The 18,230-nt window shown below is 49.0% G+C and overlaps 3 protein-coding genes across 4 annotated transcripts; 2 read left to right on the top strand and 1 right to left on the bottom strand.

Annotated features, from left to right (window-relative positions):
- The first annotated feature begins 255 nt into the window (after positions 1–255).
- Positions 256–2,181, top strand: LOC112890275. The gene is made up of 3 exons (XM_025957181.1): positions 256–1,348; positions 1,458–1,592; positions 1,705–2,181. The coding sequence occupies exons 1-3, from the start codon at positions 380–382 to the stop codon at positions 2,122–2,124; spliced, it is 1,524 nt and encodes a 507-aa protein (XP_025812966.1). The 5' UTR covers positions 256–379; the 3' UTR covers positions 2,125–2,181.
- A 1,362-nt stretch (positions 2,182–3,543) lies between these two features.
- On the top strand, positions 3,544–6,751 carry LOC112891085 (autophagy-related protein 101-like). 2 transcript variants are annotated; one of them, XM_025957991.1, is made up of 7 exons: positions 3,544–3,822; positions 3,937–3,973; positions 4,652–4,737; positions 5,673–5,768; positions 5,890–6,049; positions 6,141–6,294; positions 6,429–6,751. In XM_025957991.1, exons 1-7 carry the CDS (start codon positions 3,790–3,792, stop codon positions 6,505–6,507), a joined length of 645 nt encoding a protein of 214 aa, XP_025813776.1. In that variant the 5' UTR covers positions 3,544–3,789; the 3' UTR covers positions 6,508–6,751. The 2 variants fall into 2 exon arrangements, with proteins under 2 accessions (XP_025813776.1, XP_025813777.1); XM_025957992.1 differs by having other exon boundaries at positions 6,400–6,751.
- A 4,195-nt stretch (positions 6,752–10,946) lies between these two features.
- On the bottom strand, positions 10,947–12,070 carry LOC112891148 (nudix hydrolase 21, chloroplastic-like). Its single transcript, XM_025958082.1, has one exon. The coding sequence runs from the start codon at positions 11,803–11,805 to the stop codon at positions 11,287–11,289; it is 519 nt and encodes a 172-aa protein (XP_025813867.1). The 5' UTR covers positions 11,806–12,070; the 3' UTR covers positions 10,947–11,286.
- Positions 12,071–18,230: the final 6,160 nt, after the last annotated feature.

Genomic DNA, 18,230 nt, shown 5'->3' with positions numbered 1-18,230 from the left:
GAGGCCGAGAAGAAGAAGCCGGCTATCATAGAGAGTGGAACACCATGAAAAGGAAGGAGAGAGGGGATGAGAGGCAGAATAAGATCGGGGGTATTTTGGTCCAAAAATTTTCAGAAACACATCAAAAGGTAAGTAATGTAAGTAATGATATGTTTGATGATGTGTAAAATTATAATGGTATAGTTCTAATATAATAAATTGTAATGAAAAATCAGTAAACTCAGATAATTATAATAGCATGATCCAATTAACCGGATGGGGGATTGGGGAAGAGCCGCGGCCGCGGCCGCCCGTCCCCGCAGCGCCTAGCCCTCGTCGGCGTCGCCCCCGCCTCTTCCTCGTCCCGTCTATCCGGGAGAGGGCACCGGAGTCGCCAATCATGGTGACCGAGGCGGTGGCTCCTCGCACCAAGAAGAGAAGGATGGAAGCTGATCAGCGGGAAGAACCGGACGGAATCGTAAGCCTCCCACCACAAGATCTGCAGCTGCGGCCGCCGGCGACGGGTGCGCTCCATCCCGAGTCTACATGCCACCGCCAAGGACCACTACCTGACACCGGAGGAGAAGAAGGGGAGGACGTAGACCGCATCAGCTCCCTCCCCGACGCAATCCTTGGTGAGATCATCTCCCGACCAAGGACGGCGTCCGCACCCAAACCCTCGCCTCCCGGTGGCGCCACCTCTGGCTCTCCACCCCGCTCAACCTTGATCACAAGAGCATGCCCACCGACGAGGAAGCACAAGCAGGCATCATCTCCCAGATCCTTGCCGCCCACCCAGGCCCCGTGCGCCGCTTCTCCGTGCCCCAGCTCGACGACCTTTACCACCGCGACGCTACGGTCGACGCCTGGCTCCGGTCCCCGGCTCTTGACCACCTCCAGGAGTTCGAGTTCCACAACGGAGCACGGGCGCTGCGTCGATCCCTGCCGGCCTCCGCCTTCTGCTTCACCACCACCCTCGTGTCTTTACCATGAGCGAATGCCATCTCCTAGACGAGACAGTCCAAACATTCCAGTTCCCTCAGCTCAGGCAGCTCTCACTAAGTCACTATGTAGTGTTAGCATTTCGGAGGTTGCACTGCACGGCATCATCTCTCGCTGCCCTGTTCTGGAGTACTTGCTGCTCAAGGACACTGGCTTCCATTGCCTGCGGATTAACTCCCCTAGCCTTAAAAGCATTGCCATCAGTTCAGGGGAACTAATCATTGAAGACGCACCTTTGCTCCAAAGGTTGCTTCAACTTCAACCACGTTCTGGCTTGAATGTATCAGTAATTTCAGAACCCAAAGTGGAGACCTTGGGCTGCCTTGGTTACGACTCCAACCTGGTATTTGGCACCTCAGTAATTCAGGTGACCTCTTGCCTTCATGAGGCTTCTCACTGCATCTCTGCATGCACATAGAAATTTTGTGCATCTGCATTTACAGAGACAACCTAATATTGTGTTCTGCTTGCTGAAGAAATTGTGGGCAGTTAGATTTACGACAGTGGTGAGCAGTGTCATGATTTTAGCTATCTGTCTTTATAACCTCAACCTGGATCTGGTTATCAACTTAATGAGATGCTTTCCTTGCTTGGAGAAGTTGTACATCCTGGTAACAAAACTTATTCAACTCTTCATATTGTTCGGCTGCACTTTTTTAGCAGACTTCTATTACATCAGTCCTTGATCTGGATGTTGCTGTGTTTGTTTGTTTTCCTTTTCAGCCATCTGGGAAACAAGCCAGAAAGCTTCTGAGCAGTAAGCACCGTGATCTTATCAGATGCAACAACCTATGGCGCCGTAAGCACCGTGATCTTATCAGATGCCTTGACATCCGCCTGAAGAAAGTTGTTCTGAAAAATTATCGAGGCATAAAGTCACACGTTAACTTCGCGTCGTTCTTTGTGCGGAATGCGAAAATGCTGGAGTTAATGAGGTTTGAGATTTCAGAGTACAATGACAATGAAGTGTTTATTGCTGAGCAGCATAGGTTACTTCAGCTGGAGAAAAGGGCATCTAGAGGTGCTCAATTTTATTTTACAACTGGTCATATATGTCACGGCTATCTTAGTGGCTGCTATCTTAATCATATCAAGCATGTCAGTGATTTGTCTATAACTGATCCATTTGAATGTGTACATTGAAAGTCGTTTTGCTGTATGTTTGTCCTGCAATTAATTATTCTTGTCTGTTTTGTTGTGTGTTATGTGTAAACTTGATATCTCTTGGGCTTTGTGCTGATACTCTTCTAATATTTGATCTGGGACACACATCATAGCGATAGCAAATAATCTTTTGTGGATAAATTAATACAAATGATCTTGGCACTAACGACATGCTATCAAGGCAAATTGAGCCAAAATTGATACCTTTGATTCTTTGAATGTGCATGCTGAAACAAGGTTGAGCATGTCCCCTTTGAGTATTTTATTCTGACCTATCTTTTCGGTTTTCTTTCCAGACTCAAGACTTTATTAGTTATGTAACAAAATGAGACCAGGCTATGCCCTGAAACACCTAAGGGTGCCTAATGATAGTCTTGTTAAATTGTCAAATATCGTGATGATCTTGTGAAGGCAATTGCTGTTCTGTAATATCAGGTGACATGTACAATTAGCCAAAGTGGTGACCATTGACTTCTTGCATAGTTGATTATTATTTAGAAGAGAAAATGCTAATGTGCTGGACATGGTTGACCATATGCACTGTTAATGTTTTCTTTTATGAAAAAGCACTGTTAATTTTAGATGGCATCATGAAATTGTCACTGTGTCGTGCTGTTTTTTGGTTGACAGGACGTGTGACTGATGCATCTTTTTTTGTCAACACTTGCGACATTTCATATTTGTCGAACTGATTAAATCCCAAATGGACTATTCAAGTTAGCACATTAGACACAATTTTCCAATTTTACACGTGTTCCGAGTGCTATTGAGCAAATTTTCCTCATCAGTTTAATTTCATCACTGGTCTGTTACTCAATTAGAACTGGCAGCAGCTGAAGGTTGATTGAAGCAGGGGGAAATTCAGGTGCAACGATCTAATGATATCTTGGAACAAATTCAGGCCATCAGCTTCGGTAACTAATACTGGTAGGCATCTCTCTTAGATACGGGGTTCCAAACCATTGGCAAACGCAACAGTTTGTCGATTCTCCTTTTATTGGTTGTATTGATCAATGTGTCAACATACCCGAATTTAGTTCATAGATCAACGAAAATGTACCAGAGTTTTTTTTTTGTCCATACCATTCAACGAGTTGCTTCGTTTTTGTCCATACCCTTTGTTAGCATATAAGTAGTTTGGAACTTAATTTCAAAGCAAAACAGCTCCACAACCCTAGTCTAACATCTTCGATCGTCGCTGAACTAATCTCCAACGGACGTCGTCAAACCAAAAAAAAAAAATAAAAAAATCAGAAGCATCAAATTTTCAAAAGTTTCTTTTTTTTCTTTTTGCGAGTAAAATACGCATAAAATGTTTGACAGGAGAGTACTATACGTATATACGTTCGGGTTCGTGTTTGGGTACGTTTTCAGTTTAAGAAAAGAAAAATAAAAAGGGAAAGGGTAACATCTCCGACGAACCCATCTGAAACTCTGGACTGGAGCCTCCTTCCTCGCTTCAGCACGCCACCTCAACTTCCTCTCTCGCCGGCTCGCCGCCTTGGACCTCTCCCAATTCCCCCTCGTGGACTGCTGGAAGCGCGGATCCATCCGGCCTCGGGTCGACTGTTCCTCCTGTTCGTGAGGGAGACCTAGGTTGCTTCGATCGATTTCTTCTGCCCCGATCTGCAGCCGTGAGCGGAGATGAACTGCGAAACCTGTCAGCTGAAGGAGCTGGTCCGATTTCGATCCCATCCCCTGCCTCAGTTTCGCTCCGGTTGGTTTGATTCTTTTCCCGTCGCTAATTTTGACGATTTTCATTTTCTTCTTTGCTGGTTGTTTGGGCCGCAGGTGCTGGAACCAACAGAGATCAGGGATGTGTTGCGATGTGAGTCCCTTCCAATCTCTGCATCTTCATTAAAAAGGGTTCCTTTATTTGGCTCAACAGAACAGATGTCATTCTAGTAACATCACACCGAAATCCTAATGTACTGGATTCATTCACATGCTTATTCGTTATTTTGGTTTCAGTAATTTGTGGAATTGAGCAATTTCAAAGTTAGGAAATAATGATGAAAACTAGTGGAGTACTAGTCTGAAATCACGCAGCTTCCCACCATGGGGAAAAATAAATGATGTATGGATATATTGCCAGTGGAACCCAACAAGAATTGCAAAGATTAATTAGCGCAGTAAGGATTTTTTTTTTGGCTTTTCGTTTGATCATATTATAACACTAGTGTTGTATTTATTCAAAAGTTTGCTCTGCTCATATAGGTCCTGCAGCCCTATGTATTGTGAGCTCTTCAGATTTTCCAAGTTCATGGGCTCCTTCTGCTCTTTGGACTAAAGTTTTCATATTTGGGCCTGGGTATTAGGTCTATATAGTTGTGAAGTGCATCATCAGTTCATCAATTAGATGAATTCTTGACATTTCTAAGGGGGCGCCTCTCTTTTTCTCAAACTTTGGTCCTGCTGTTTGTAATAAGAAATTGGTGTATTTCTGTGTGCCCTCTACACTGCACAGTGCTTGCTAATTGATATGCTGAATATGGCTATGCTGCAGGCATTTTGCATACCATATTCTTCCATAGAACCCTCAGCCTCGTTCGCCCCAAAGATGTTGACTGTGATTTCCTTGAGATCACTTACGTGAGTATTTCCCTTCATTAAGATCTGGGTAATTGCATTTGCTCAAGGCATGTGATGCCGTTGTGCTGCAAGTTATATTCATATGATACTACTTCCATTCGAAATCATCAATGCTTTCACTTTTCAAAGTCTCATAGATGCACTTTCACTACTACTTATTTCACAATATATGAGTGTAAGCCAGATTTTCTTCCTAGGGAGAATGTAATCTATATTCTTCAAAGCCATAAGTTTTCTGAAGATTTGATGGTTGAGAGTTGAGTAAGTTACAAGATTACATGACTTGGGATTATTTCAAAACATGTCTGGAACCCAAATTGTGATTAAGAGTGTTTACTGGCATTTTACATATTCTACGATTGGGAAGTGAACTATTGAAGTACAAGAATGCAGGCCTTCTCCTGTTTCCTAGTATTCTTATGGCCAATCTTATCGGTTGTGTCATCATAATGTGTCAGTTAACTGTAGACCCTGAATCATGGTTCAATATTACTAATGTTAGCTGTATTACTGCTAATATCACTGAGATCTACATTTTGGTAAGCTGGAACTGTTGAATCAAAATAGGAGCTAACTGATGTTAATGTGTAGCTGTGAAATTAAGAGTTTAGGTATGATATCATATTTGGAATCAACAGAGACAACTGATCAACTGATTCATATGTACTGGAGACAGCAAGTTCATCTTTTATGTGTTAGAAATCTAGAACTTTTAAATTTAGGTTTCACTGTATGACATTTGAACAAGCATTTGAGCAAGTATATTTTATCTGTATCAATTCCAACTTAATCATGCTGCCAGAATCCAGATGTATCATCCAAATATGATTACCTTTCATATTTTGCTGTGTTTTGTAGTCTAGTAACTTTTTAAATTATGATTGCATATTTGTTTGCATTTTCTTTGCTGCTGCTTAACGTTTTGGTCTGTTTAGGTACAATGTGGTCTTCCAGAACTAGAAAAGGAAGTAGATGAAAAGATAGACCAGTTCATTGCTTGGGTGGAGAAGCACCCAAATCGCAGAAGCCAGGTCTGAAAGTCCACCAGCTACCACTAGCCATTTTTATATTGCTATGCACTTTATTTTCTTTGCTGCTGAACTATGTTATCTTTGTTCTGATTAAAATTTGTGTTTGAACTGAACATGTCAGGTGTGCCTCTCCTTTTTTGACGAGAAAAGCAAAAACCCGGGTTGGTTTGTGAACAAAACTGAGCGCATTTATTGGGAACAATGGTTCATCAATTTGCATGTTATGAGCCCAAAAAGGTACAGCAAATCAAACAGCTCCAAACGGCTAACAGACATTGGAGGTAATTTGGTTAACTAAACTTTCATGGCCTGCATAAACATATCCTAGTCGTATGGAATGTAAGACTAACATTTTACTCAATATACTCCTAGGGAATGCCTTGGAGGAGACTAGCTCAAGGCGTGCTGCATTGGAGTCATCAATTAATGAAGTGCTATTCCAGATCATTAACTTCGCCAACGAGAAAAAGGACCACATTCCTGCCATCCCTGACAGAATTTTCAATCACGAGATCATGATCCCAAGGTGAGTGCTACATTTGATTTTGATCGGCCTGTGATAAGAAGGCCTATCCTTAGTTGGCCCAAACAAATTTTTGTTGAGATTCTCTACATATATCTGGATCTCCAGGTGACCCTTTTCCTTGGACGTGTTGACAGCTTCTCGGATTCTGTATTTGGATGGAACAAGGACGTCATTCGCAGAGTGCTGAATAGTGGGCACCCGTACTCACTTTAGCTGATGACTGGTGCCATGCCACCATCCTATGTGGAAGGTGCTTTGCTAACCATCATGGTCTACTATGTGATATGCTTGGAAAGAATTAGTGTACATAATCATCCTTGTAAATATTTGTGCACGAATCTTGTGTCCATTCTGAAAAATGTTGCCTGTTCCACAGACAGATGCTTAATGTACTGAGTATCAAGTTCACTATGGTCTGGATTTATTCAAACTGAAGTAGTGGCCTGATCTAGTGTTTTGATTGAGTTACTCCGGAATGTGGTTGCCTACCCATGGCATGGGAAAGCTGGAGTTCAGTGATCAGGTTTTAAAGGAATGATATTTCTACCGGTGCTCACTGGGTCACTGGTAGTGGTACCTGATTGCATGTGAGAAACGAGCATGCTTCAGACTTGTGTTTCGTACTTTCGTGACTCGCGTCAGAGCTTCGCATGGACCTAACCGTCATAAATGTCCTTCAAAGATTTCAATAATTCAATCATGTGGTCAGCTCCAATGACTCTTTACAGGGGAAGCGCCCGGCGATTTTTTCTGTTACAGGTGGCGTGCTCGCCCTTTTTACAGCTTCCATGGTGGAGAAGATGATCCTCATCCGCCACCTCCACTTTGCCTTGCCCGCTGCGCCGACACGTGCCTGCCTGCTGGACTAGCAAAGCAGCACTGGCGCTCTGGCAGCTGGAGCAATGTATGGTCGGCGTTGCGAGTTGCGACTGCTCGATCCCCGTAACGGCATCAGTGCTTCGAGCAAGTGAAGTGTCTCAAGCTACCCCTCTTTCCGAGCTGTCAGTTCAACGCCTTCACCGGAGGTCGGTCGGGACGTGTCGAAATATCTCCGCCTCCATCGAAAGCTGCAATCTTGCACTTTAATCTGCACAATGCGCCCGTGCACAGCCTGCTGTACGCAATTTCAGTACCTCCCTAATCAGAAAGAAAATAAAATTTCAGCAACTGAGTACGGGTGTCGTCACTGCAACAAGGGCGAGTCGCAGACTCGCAATGCGGATCTTCCTTCCGTTTTACAGAGAGCACGCTCGCTGATCAGGTCGCGCGTCTCCAAAGCAGCGCCGTCTTTGGCCCAGCATGTCTCCAAAGTTGAGTTGGAATGAAACCTCCCTCTTCGATGTCATACGGCCAAACCAGAACCGCCTGTCTCGAGACCAGAAGGGAGTGAATGATTCTGCTCATAGTTTCCAAAGGTCGGCCCGTCATTGCATTGTTAACGACTTGCTAACTTGGAATGATTCTTCGTTTTGTTTTTGGTGGCGAAAGAGACGGAGAATGTTTTGCGCTGAACAGCCGAAGAAATGCCGCCGTCATTCCTCTCAAAAAAGGAGATGTCGCGTCGCCGCAACCTCGGCCCAATGCTCATGTCTGCTGACGACGAGCACGCGTGCCATCCATGCTCGTCCGAGAGGCAGGGCTTGCCGACGTGGCGACGTTGACACAGCTCTCCTACCGTACTTAGTCTCTCCCGCATGGAACTGCTGTCGGCATCACATGAGCGGATGACAGTTACGCACAGCACAACTCGCACGAGCCTGGATCCTGGTAATCCGATCCGCGTAGACCGTGAGCGGATCGGAGCTGGCGCGGCCACGGCGGTCGTCGTCCGGTCCGACGCTGACTTGCCGACCATGGAGCTGGCCGGAGTGGAGCTCCGGCACGCGTCCGGTCCGGGTCTGACCAAATGGACGTGTGGTTACAGTTCGAGTCCACCTGTGAAAAGGCCAGTGGCGCTGAAGCTACTTGCGATGATCGAAAGCTCGAAGAGGCGACCGGTCAACTTGGCGAGCGCTGACCCGGTCGTCGGCTGTCCACGTATGAGCATGCGCCACGGTGAAAGGGTGGTGGATCGCGATCCTTCGTCACAATCAAAGGGTCGATCGCCACCGTGTTGATCTTCTTCGGGCCGGGTAATCATCAGCTGGGGGATTGTTGGCGGAGTTAATGCTGCCGCGTCAGATCCTTCTTCAGTAATTCGCCTTTGGAGGAGTTCTTTTTTAATGCTTGTCGGTGTCATCTCATTTATTTCTTTAATTGATTTGAACTGTGGGGTTTTTTATGTTTAACCCTTATTCCCAGCGTCAGTTCGTCGTCTCACCTAGCGCAAGGCACTAAGAGACTTGAAGATTATTGCGAATTATGGGAAGCTTAACGAGGATGCCATTCAAGATTGTGCAAACATCCTAAAGGAGCTGCCACCAGACCTCCTCAAGTCTTTAACAAATCTAAAAATCAGGACTTCTGGGATGTTGTGTTGGGAATTACATTGCCTCTTCGTTAGTCTTGGATGTTGGATCTTCCTCGCTGGCAGTCGTAATCTGGCGCTGCTCGAAGCTGAAGAAGCTACTGTAGTCTGTAGCATAAGCGATGACCTGCGACAAGTTGGTCGAAGAACCAGCTTGCTGTGTTCGATACGACCAGTCCCTGCAGGTTCGGGGTTCCGTTATACTGGCACCTTGCGCAGCAGCAGACGGCGCGGCAGAGCACATCCTCTCCGACCACCACCGTCGAGTCGCGTCCGTCGTCCGGTCGCCCGTGGCCGAGGCGGGACGTCGCCATCGGCGGCGCGAGCATCGACGGCGACGGCCGGAAAACCGGAGGCGACGAGGAGCGGCGGCGGGACACGACACGGCGACACCCCGCCCGACGCGATAAAATTTCAAGGCGCGCCGCGGCACGTCACCCGCACGCGGAGGGTTTAGGGTGGACCCGAGGTCGGTCCCAGGCGGATCGAGTGCCTCCAAACTTGGCGACCCACCCGCCTCCACTCCACTCCAATGGTTCCTCTTTGTTTTTTTTTTCAGGCAGGCGCACGGCATGGTCGCATGGATCACGCCCCCAGGCGCTGCCGAAAGGTCAGCGTCAGCCTGCTGCAAGCAACTTGCTCGCGAGTCGCGCCCGGAGGCAGAGCTCGGATCCGCATCCGACCGCGGCCAGCTGACACGACGTGCCGACGTCCGCAGGGGATGGGATGGCCAGTCGAGTGACTCAGGGCGGGGCTGGACGGACGGCGGGGCGCCGTGATCTCATCTCCCCGGGATGCGGGGGCGCGTGGCCCCCCGGCCGAAAGGAAGACGACGACTCCGAAGGCCCGCGCCGCGCCGCGCCCACTGGAGCGCGTCCGCTGTTTTCTTCGGGTGCGCCTGGCGATGGCGAGGGGGCCCCGCCGCAGCAGCCGCATTTCATGAAAAGGATGCCGCCGCAACGCGGTGGCGTCTGATGATGAGGGTGGTGACGGGGAGCCCTTTTTCGCTTTGCCTTCCTCCCCAGCCTCCACGGCGATCGGATCCTCATCCGCCGAGAGACAGAGACGTGTGCACCAGCGGTGAGCAACGTATGGTCGGCGATCCAACTGGTGTCTGGTGCACGACGGATTGATAGATGGATAGCAACGTACCGAAATATCGCGCGAGCGCCTCCGTTGCACACGTCGATGGCGTTCGTAGCGCGACGAGCCATACGCACCGAACTCAGTTACTTCTCGATCAAAAAAAAAGAAGAAGAAGAAGAAGTGGAATTCAGTAACTGGGTAAAAAATCTCCTTGCAACAAGAGCGGGGCCACAATGCCAGCCTTGTGAACCCCTTTCTACTGTTTGTGCCGCAGTGAATCCGGTAAAAACTGCGTGAGATCTACATGCCGGGGGATCCCAAACTGTTACCAGCCACTGTACGATGTTTCCCCTGCTGCTTCAGGGAATCAATCGTCCAATGATTTCGCCCTCCTCCGGGACAGATCGCTGATCACGCCCCCAGCCACTCGCAAGTTGCCTGCAAGTAGGGCTACCTGCAAGTGGAGCAGAGCTCATCAGCTCATGGGCCATGGCCCGAATCCGCGGCCATGCTAGATTACAGATGACACGGCGGCGGGTCGGCCTCGCCTACTGCCGCCGTCGCCGTCTCCGCGGGGGCAGAGGAGCGAGCGAGCGAGAGTGACCCGGCGACCTGCTGCAGCGCGGCCAGGTAGGGCCCGCGTGACGGACGGGGCGTCGCCATCTCCCCCGTGGCCTGGGCGTGTGGCCCCCGCTGCTGCTCGGACAGCACACACCAGGACCGCCGGCCGCGCCCACAGGTGACGGGACACAGCCACACAGGACAGTGGTGGTGTCGGGGAGGACGGGCGGGGCCCCGCGCCGCAGCCGCATTTCGCGAAGAAAGGACGCCGGCTCATCTCAACCCTCTCTCATCGCCTCACCTGGGGTTCGCCGGATCAGGCAAGGCCCTGCGCCCCTGCCTGCTTCCCCTTTTCCAGCTCCAATCCCATGGCGGATCCTCCGCTTTGCCAGCCTGAGCCCGCGCGTGCGCACAGAACTATCTCGCCGTGTGTGTGCGCCTCCATCAAACACGTTGCTGCCTTGTCAGCTTCACAAAGCTGCGAAATTTGCCTAATTGGATGCCAGCATTAGCAAACATGTGGGTATGAAACGAGAAATTCGGCGATGGAAGCGAGTCACAGGTTGGTGCATCTTTGCTGCCGTTTCAGTTCCTTGTTCGTGTCACAATGAACAATTGTGTCAACTACTACGTCAGATTTACATGTTTCTGAAAGAAAATCTCCCCAAACCGGCCAGGACTGTACAAAGTCTTGTCCTTGTGACATCGATTTGGTCACAGTACAATGGTCGCATCCCATCACCGATCTACTACCGTATACCCATATCTCCGTTCCGCCGGCGGCGGCCGCGGAGCAGCCGGAGCCTCCCGCCGCGCGCGTGCGGCAGGCCGGCCGGCCGAAAAACGCGCGAGGCCAGCCAGGGAGCCCGCGCGCTCGGCTACAGGGCGGAGCCGAGGAGCGCCGTCGTGGCGTTGGCGTCGGCCTCGACGACGGTGCCGGCGAAGCGCTGCAGCGCCTCGCGCATCCACGCGTGCGGGCACCGCGCTACGGCCTCGGCGGGGGAGACCCACTCCCGGCGGCGGGCGCCCATCTCGGGCCACCGCTCCAGCTCCGCCGTGACGCGCAGCGGGAGCACGAAGCCTTCGTACGTCGCGTCGTAGCTGCGGCTGCGGTAGCACCACCGGCCCAGCGGGGCGCCCGTCTCCCCGACCACGCCGGCCTCCTCCGCGGCCTCGCGCCGGGCCGCCTCGTCCATCGACTCGTCCAACTCCCACCCGCCCTTGGGGATCAGCACACCCCCCGCAGGACCCTTCTTCTGCGAGCTGATCACCAGCACCTCCACCTCGCCGCCGGCGCGGAGGCGGTACGGGATGCACCCCACCACGATGCGCCCGCCCGTGCTGTCGCTGTACCGCTGCAGCTCCCGGCCCTGCCTCGCCACCATCACCGCCGCCATGGATATTGGTTCCCTTCTCTGCCTGCCTGCCTCAAAAATCGCTCCTTTCAATCTCTCTCAAAATCGCCTGCTTGCTTTCTCGGATGGATTGGGTTCTTGGCTCCTCGTGTCGTGGAAGGAGAATAGGAGGCCGGTGGGATCCTCAAATAGGGATGGAGATCGAGGAGTGGGAGGCGGTTGCGCTTATCTTTGGATTGTCGCTGCCTGCCAGGAGAGGTCGAGAGGGGAGGAGAAGCTGGATTTGGAGCCGATGGGGGAGGAGTTCCTGCCTATTAATAGGAGCCGCGGTTGCGGGCTGCCTGCTGTCTGACTGTCGTTGCCGTCAGTGTCGTTGCCGAGTGGGCACGGGCACCACGCGACAAGCGACGCAAAGGTGGGCACGCGGCACGAGCGCTTCCGCTCGGCGTGTGGACAGGGTGCATGGGTGGTGGTGGTGGTGTCTGCTGTGCTAAAGAAAATGGTGCAGAGCCTGAGGCTTCTGTTCCGCTTTGCCTCTCCGGCTACCGGCATCTGGTTTGTGTGGTGATGCTGGCTTTGGGCAGGCGGTTGAACGTTGAGCCAGAGCTTCTAGTGGCTTGGCGGGTTTTTTCGTTCAGGGGATTCAATTTTTTCCTGCCTAGTCTGAAGAACGGCGAGTGGGTCTAGAATAGTTGGCTTTTTTTTGAGTGTTTGTTAAGTTCTTCGTGTGGTTCGACGGTCCTTGTTTAGATTAATGGATAGAAGCTTTAAAAATTCTACTCAAAATGATGGTGTAGCTTTTGGATATTTACATAGAGTCCAATAGTGTGATTTATGAGAGATTCACATAGGTTTTCAAAAAACAAATAAGAGATTCACATGTTCCGCTCATATTTGCGTTGATCGCTGACACAAAATATTTTTTCTTCATCGAAACATGTTTCTTTCAAGTAGAAATATGCATTTTTCTTCGCCATATTAGTTATAACTTCCAGAAATAACTATTGAAATGGGAATACTCCTGCTATGTTATAAATTCATATGCATAACCATTGACCCCAAGTGATCGTATTGTAGAGTTGTGTTTTCACTCACAAACTATAGAAGACATTAGGATTTCCTATTCTGATTTTTAGAAAAAATAAAGAAATAAATTGATAGGAATTTTAATAGTTGTTTACAACCATTTTAGAAAGTACGAATAATATTGAACCGGTCTAGATTCATGTGACCTTCTTTCCATGTTGAGGTGAAGAATACAGACCCAAATTAGAGTATCTAGAACTAGAACACTTGACTTACATATTCTATTGTTTTCAGGTTCTTCGTAGGGTCGCATAGTCTTCTTACAAGATGCATGGAAGGACAATTCTATTGAAGACAAGTGTATTTGTTTTTAGATATTTTATGATGACTGGTTAAGCAATTCACATGTTCCATTCATGTTGCACAAAGTCTCGCTTTCTTCATTTATTACAATTTGCTAGATAAAGTCGTGCACCTTTCTCTACCATACAAGTTCTCACTTAAAATGTGATAAGTAGAAAAGTAATAATAGACTGGAGTTATGATGTTCAAACTACTGACATGATAGATTGTGCACATATTGTTATTTTGCTTTCACACATAAACTATAGAGGACTTTGGATCTTACTATCTATATGTAAAAGCTTGTTATATGGTGTCCCCTAGTCATCAAACAACAGTTTAGAAACAAATTTAGAAAATACTTCATAGTATATATATGGAAAATTTCTTAGCTATTTTCTTGTTCTATTAACATTTTTTTTCCAAACTGAATGTTGAGCTAGAACTTCTGGTTGCTCGTTTGAGTTTTTGATTCATGAGGGCTCAATTTTTTTCCCTGTTCAGTTTGAAGAATGTGGACTGGGACTAGAACACTTGACCTTTTGAATGTTTGTTAGATTTTCTACAAATTCTTCACGTGAGTTGACAGTCTTTGTTCAAAGATATATGGAAGCTCTAGGCATTTCTATTGAACATGATGGTATAGCATTCAGATATTTACATAGATTCCCATTACTTGGTCCATGATATTCGCATGTCTATTCACATTTGCATTGATTGTTGTGACAAAGTATTGCATTGTTCATTTATTTATGTTCCTTTTAGATAGTGATGTGTATTTTTCTCCACCATATAAGTCATCATAGCTTTGAGGAATGACTACTTTGATGGTACTACTATTACTACTATGCCTAAATTATGTTGCATAAACTATTGATACCAATAGGTGCGATCTTATAGGTTCTGTTTATTTTTTAAAATTATAGAAGACTTTGGAATTTTCTATATTTTTGAAAAAAAAAGAAATAAAGAAGTCAGTAAGTAATTTATTTTATAGTTGTTTAGAACTATCTTAGATAGTAGGGATGGATAGTATGAAACCAATTTAGTTTCGCGAGACCTTCTTCCCTATTGAAATAAAAATAAAGAGAGAAGACCGGGACTGGAGTACGCAGACCTAGAACGGTTAACATATACTATTGTACTGCTTTCATATCAGCTAGAGAATTTCATTAGAATTTATATCTACTCCTTCTTAAAGAGCTAGTACAGTCATGCCGTCGCAGTCCACGCATCCCGTGAACAGATGAACCAGAGCCAACCAGAGCCATCACCGGGCCCGGGCCCAGCCGGATCAGCTGCTGTTTCCCCTTCGGGTCCAGTGGACCGCGCCCACGCGAGCGGCGGGCAGACGGGGACAAGCCGTCGGATGAAGCGCGTCGGCGGGAGCATCTCGGCCTTCGCAGCTGCTTCTGCTTCTCCTCGCTCTGCCCCCTTTTCCAGTCGCCGGGACGGCGCTCGCGTCGGCTTCTGCCGCTCACGCGCCTACCTCCGCGCTCCCCGCCCACTCCCACGCGCCGCGCACTCTTTTTCCGCTCGCCATGGCGTTCCTGCACGTACTGATGGCGTGCCGGAATGCACCAGTTTATGACTCGCCTGCGAAATCCTTCTTATTCCATGGCAAAGTCCGCCTTTTGCAGTTTCTTTCTTGTGTTCCATGTGGATCGGCACCTGCTCGTCTCCGTCAGCGCTTTGTGTCATGGGCTCCTGGCTGCCACCGGCTGCGTCCTAGTTTACACTCTTTGGAATCTGTCTCATCATCATCGTGCAATCGTGCCCCTGCTGGCCTGCACCAACTGCACTCGCTCATTTTCCCAGAGCTTTTCGCTGAAAAGGTAGCAGTCGAGAAAGAGTTGGAATCGCACGCACGCACGCACGGACGGACGCTGTCACGCTAGCTCTCGTCACAAACTGGGAGCGAGCTCTCGTTGCGCCGTCTCCGGGCGCTAGTTTTTTATTCGTTTCACTTGGTTATACAGAGTAGTACCTGGGAACGTGGAGATGCCGCGCGGGGCGCATGGGTGGTCACCGGGCGATCAGATCAATCCCCGTGCCGGCGCCGCAGTTTTCTCCAGGTCGGCCGGGCCTTTTGGGTGGACGCTTTGCGCGCACGGCCGGGGCCGGCGCTGACCCCGGCCAGGCGGCCACCGACTCGCGCCGTGCCGGCCGGGGCTCGCAAACCAAAAACTAAAAAGATTATCGATCAGATCGTCGCCTGACATGGCGATGGCGTGGTGCACGGCAACAGCCAGCATGGTTTGGATTGGATCACAGGATCAGGGATGGCTGCCACGGCGGTCGCCGATCGCCCAACCCAGCGGCGCCGACCACGGATTTGTTGCTACCGGCGGCGGCACACGCACATCTCGATCAGTTCGTGCCCGGCCGCCAGGTAGCTAGGGGGCTGTCCGCAGTTTGTCACCAACCGGGCAACGGATGGGAGGAGAAGGGTAGGTTTTGACAACCGCGCGCGATCTAGATGGAGAAAACGGGCCGGGAGTGCTAGCAGGCTGCACCTACTGCCACGATACTGTGCTGGGACGGTCTAGAAGTTGTGTCGTGCGCGTACATGCCACACGGTGCGGTGAGTACCGTCGCCTACGACTACAAGATGCGTGGAGAAAGCAGAGTTTTGGACCAAACAAGTCGCGGAGAAACCGTTGTTTTGAGAATTTTACCAGGTTCAGAGAAATGAAAGTTATGTGTGCACGCTAGATTCCCTGACGTTACCTAATACGTTTTCAATCTGCAGACCAACTCTTTGGAAAAGCAGGAGTAGTAGAATTTAGCACTTTTCATACTGAATTTAACAATATTTATCTTACACAGTAGAAATATGTGGTTTCTATTCCCTTTTTTCTGTCAAAACATGCTTGGCAGTGTACTGTTTGGCCGCTTGAAAAACATCCGTGGTTTCTATTATATAGATGGTCAAAGTTTGAAAAGTTTAACTTGAAGGGGTTATAAAATGGCATATTTTGAGTTTGACAGACTATTATCCCGTACGGTGGATTTCTTGTCAAATTTCTATTGGACAAGCTATTTCATGGAGAAATTTAGTAAATCATTGCGTATCATGAAAGCTATGTGTGCACGCTAGATTCATCCCCTGATGTTACCTAATACGTTTTCAATCTGCGAACACCACACAACTCTTTGGAAAAAGTAGGAGTTTCCACGGAATGCGGGTGAAAATATAGATGGTCAAATGAAGTTTAAAAAAATTAACCTGAAGGGATTATAAAATGACATATTTTGAGTTCGACGAATTATTAATTAGGTGGCATCCTGCATGCTGGATTTCTTGTTAGATTTCTATTGAACAAGCTATTTCATAGAGAATTATGCATCTTTCCACATTACTCCCTTCATACACAAATTCAGTAAATCATATAATCCATAATATGGTAAGCAAAAATAAAAAAAAGATTGCATATATATTATGAGCGACGTGGCCCACCAGCAGGGCTGCAATGATCCAGCCACACTACGGATAGTGATGGCCGTCGATGAGCTGCCTCCTCGCCAACCGAACTATCTCTAGCAACGGCACATGAACTGAGTCCCTACAAGTGAGTTGCTAACCGGACAAAGCATCCAGCTACACTTGCAATTGGTCTCCCCGGCCTCACGTACTGCGACTGGCTCTAAGATCGAGCAGTTATTGCCGTTGCAAGCATGATTGCACACACATCTTGTCTTTGTTTCCTTGTGCCCTCACCTACCTTGCGGTGCCATGGATAGATCACAAGGGTATCCCCACCACTCCATGATTTGTCTCAGGGTCCTTCTTGATTAGATCGTGTGCTTTACTAGCAGTGCGTTGAATTGGAGGAAGAGCACCGAAAAGTTTGGTGGACATGGCTGTGGTATGGGCACCAAGCATATGATGAAGGAATAGCTCAATGATATGTCCATTAGGTGACACCTAATTAGTATTTTTGACTAAAAATATCTGTAAAATATGTTATCTTCTTAGATGAAAGAGTTATACATTATAAAAGTATTTTCCATGATTAGTTGGTAGCGCCGCGTTGTCAATCTATATGAACTTTTGGATATTGATAGCCAAAAAAAATTTCCCGGACTTTGAACGAATCAAATGAACTTATAGTTCCCTCGCTCCCTGACTGACAAAAACCACTCGACGTTATGATTGATTGGCAGTCGCTGACTTTCACCACCGGCCCCGCCGTCACGCCGTGCCGTCGCTTGCACGCGCGCGCCGGACGCCACACGAGATCCTCCTCTGATCGAGATCGGGAGATGCTCGGCTGGCTCCCGCAGCTCAGCTGGGTGAAGAATAGTCGCCGCCTGGCGCGGTGCCTGCGGCAGCGGCGGCACGAGCTGGACAAGGACAGTGGACATGTTGGACGGGATCACGGTTGGGGCGCGTGGGGCGGTCGCCAATCATCGTCTAGTAGTTCTGACTTGCGAGGCGCCGACCACGGATCCGTCTCCGGGAACGCCAACGCAACCGAGGCCCAGGGTGGGGACGAGCCTCTTCTGCTGGTGGACGGTGGTGGTGGCGCTGTCTGGTGCCTGCTACGGCTGCGCTGGGAGTTTTTTTTTTCCCCTTTTATTATCTTCAGTCAGGAATTCATGGTGCCATGGGCAGAAGCAGAAGGAAACAGAGTGTCAGGATGATGCTATCTTCTTGGACTGACAACCCCTATACCGGCTGCGCCCGCCCCCCGCATTCCCCATGCAATTGATGATGTGGATCTGCATGGGCCATCTGATATCTCCGGACCAAGAACCAACAAGCCTATCGAATTGTTCTGACTTTTATCTATGGCGCGCCGCGAGCCCACGGCGGCCGGCCTTGGTGGACCGGAACCGTCGCCGCCGCGCCGGCGGCGCCGCTGGTTTCCTGGCGGTGCGCCGGCGTCGGTCTCCGGGTTGTGCGGTGCGTTGGTGCCTCACGCCGGAGGCCCGCAGCGGCTACAGTCGTGCAGGTTGTTCACACGTGTTCAATATATACAGCACGTGCAGGATCGATCGAGCATTCGCGTTGGGCTAGTCGGACGAGCGGTTATTTTTCTACTGCTACTGGTCAGAGTGCCTGCCCCACGCTTCCATTTTTCCCCTGAAGTCTC

Source organism: Panicum hallii, chromosome 4 (genome assembly GCF_002211085.1).
Source record: "Panicum hallii strain FIL2 chromosome 4, PHallii_v3.1, whole genome shotgun sequence".
In the NCBI taxonomy this organism is placed as follows: Eukaryota; Viridiplantae; Streptophyta; class Magnoliopsida; order Poales; family Poaceae; genus Panicum; species Panicum hallii.
This window is presented reverse-complemented; position numbering and strand designations above follow the sequence as displayed.

Bases quoted from the DNA above. Each gene is read 5' to 3' on its own strand.
- LOC112890275 (XM_025957181.1), top strand. From the start codon at position 380: ATGGTGACCGAGGCGGTGGCTCCTCGCACCAAGAAGAGAAGGATGGAA. The intron at 1,349-1,457 runs GTGACCTCTTGC...TGCTTGCTGAAG, and splicing joins TTGGCACCTCAGTAATTCAG to AAATTGTGGGCAGTTAGATT. The intron at 1,593-1,704 runs GTAACAAAACTT...TTTCCTTTTCAG, and splicing joins TGGAGAAGTTGTACATCCTG to CCATCTGGGAAACAAGCCAG.
- LOC112891085 (XM_025957991.1), top strand. From the start codon at position 3,790: ATGAACTGCGAAACCTGTCAGCTGAAGGAGCTG. The intron at 6,050-6,140 runs GTAATTTGGTTA...ATATACTCCTAG, and splicing joins ACGGCTAACAGACATTGGAG to GGAATGCCTTGGAGGAGACT. The intron at 6,295-6,428 runs GTGAGTGCTACA...ACGTGTTGACAG, and splicing joins CACGAGATCATGATCCCAAG to CTTCTCGGATTCTGTATTTG.
- LOC112891148 (XM_025958082.1), bottom strand. From the start codon at position 11,805: ATGGCGGCGGTGATGGTGGCGAGGCAGGGCCGGGAGCTGCAGCGGTAC.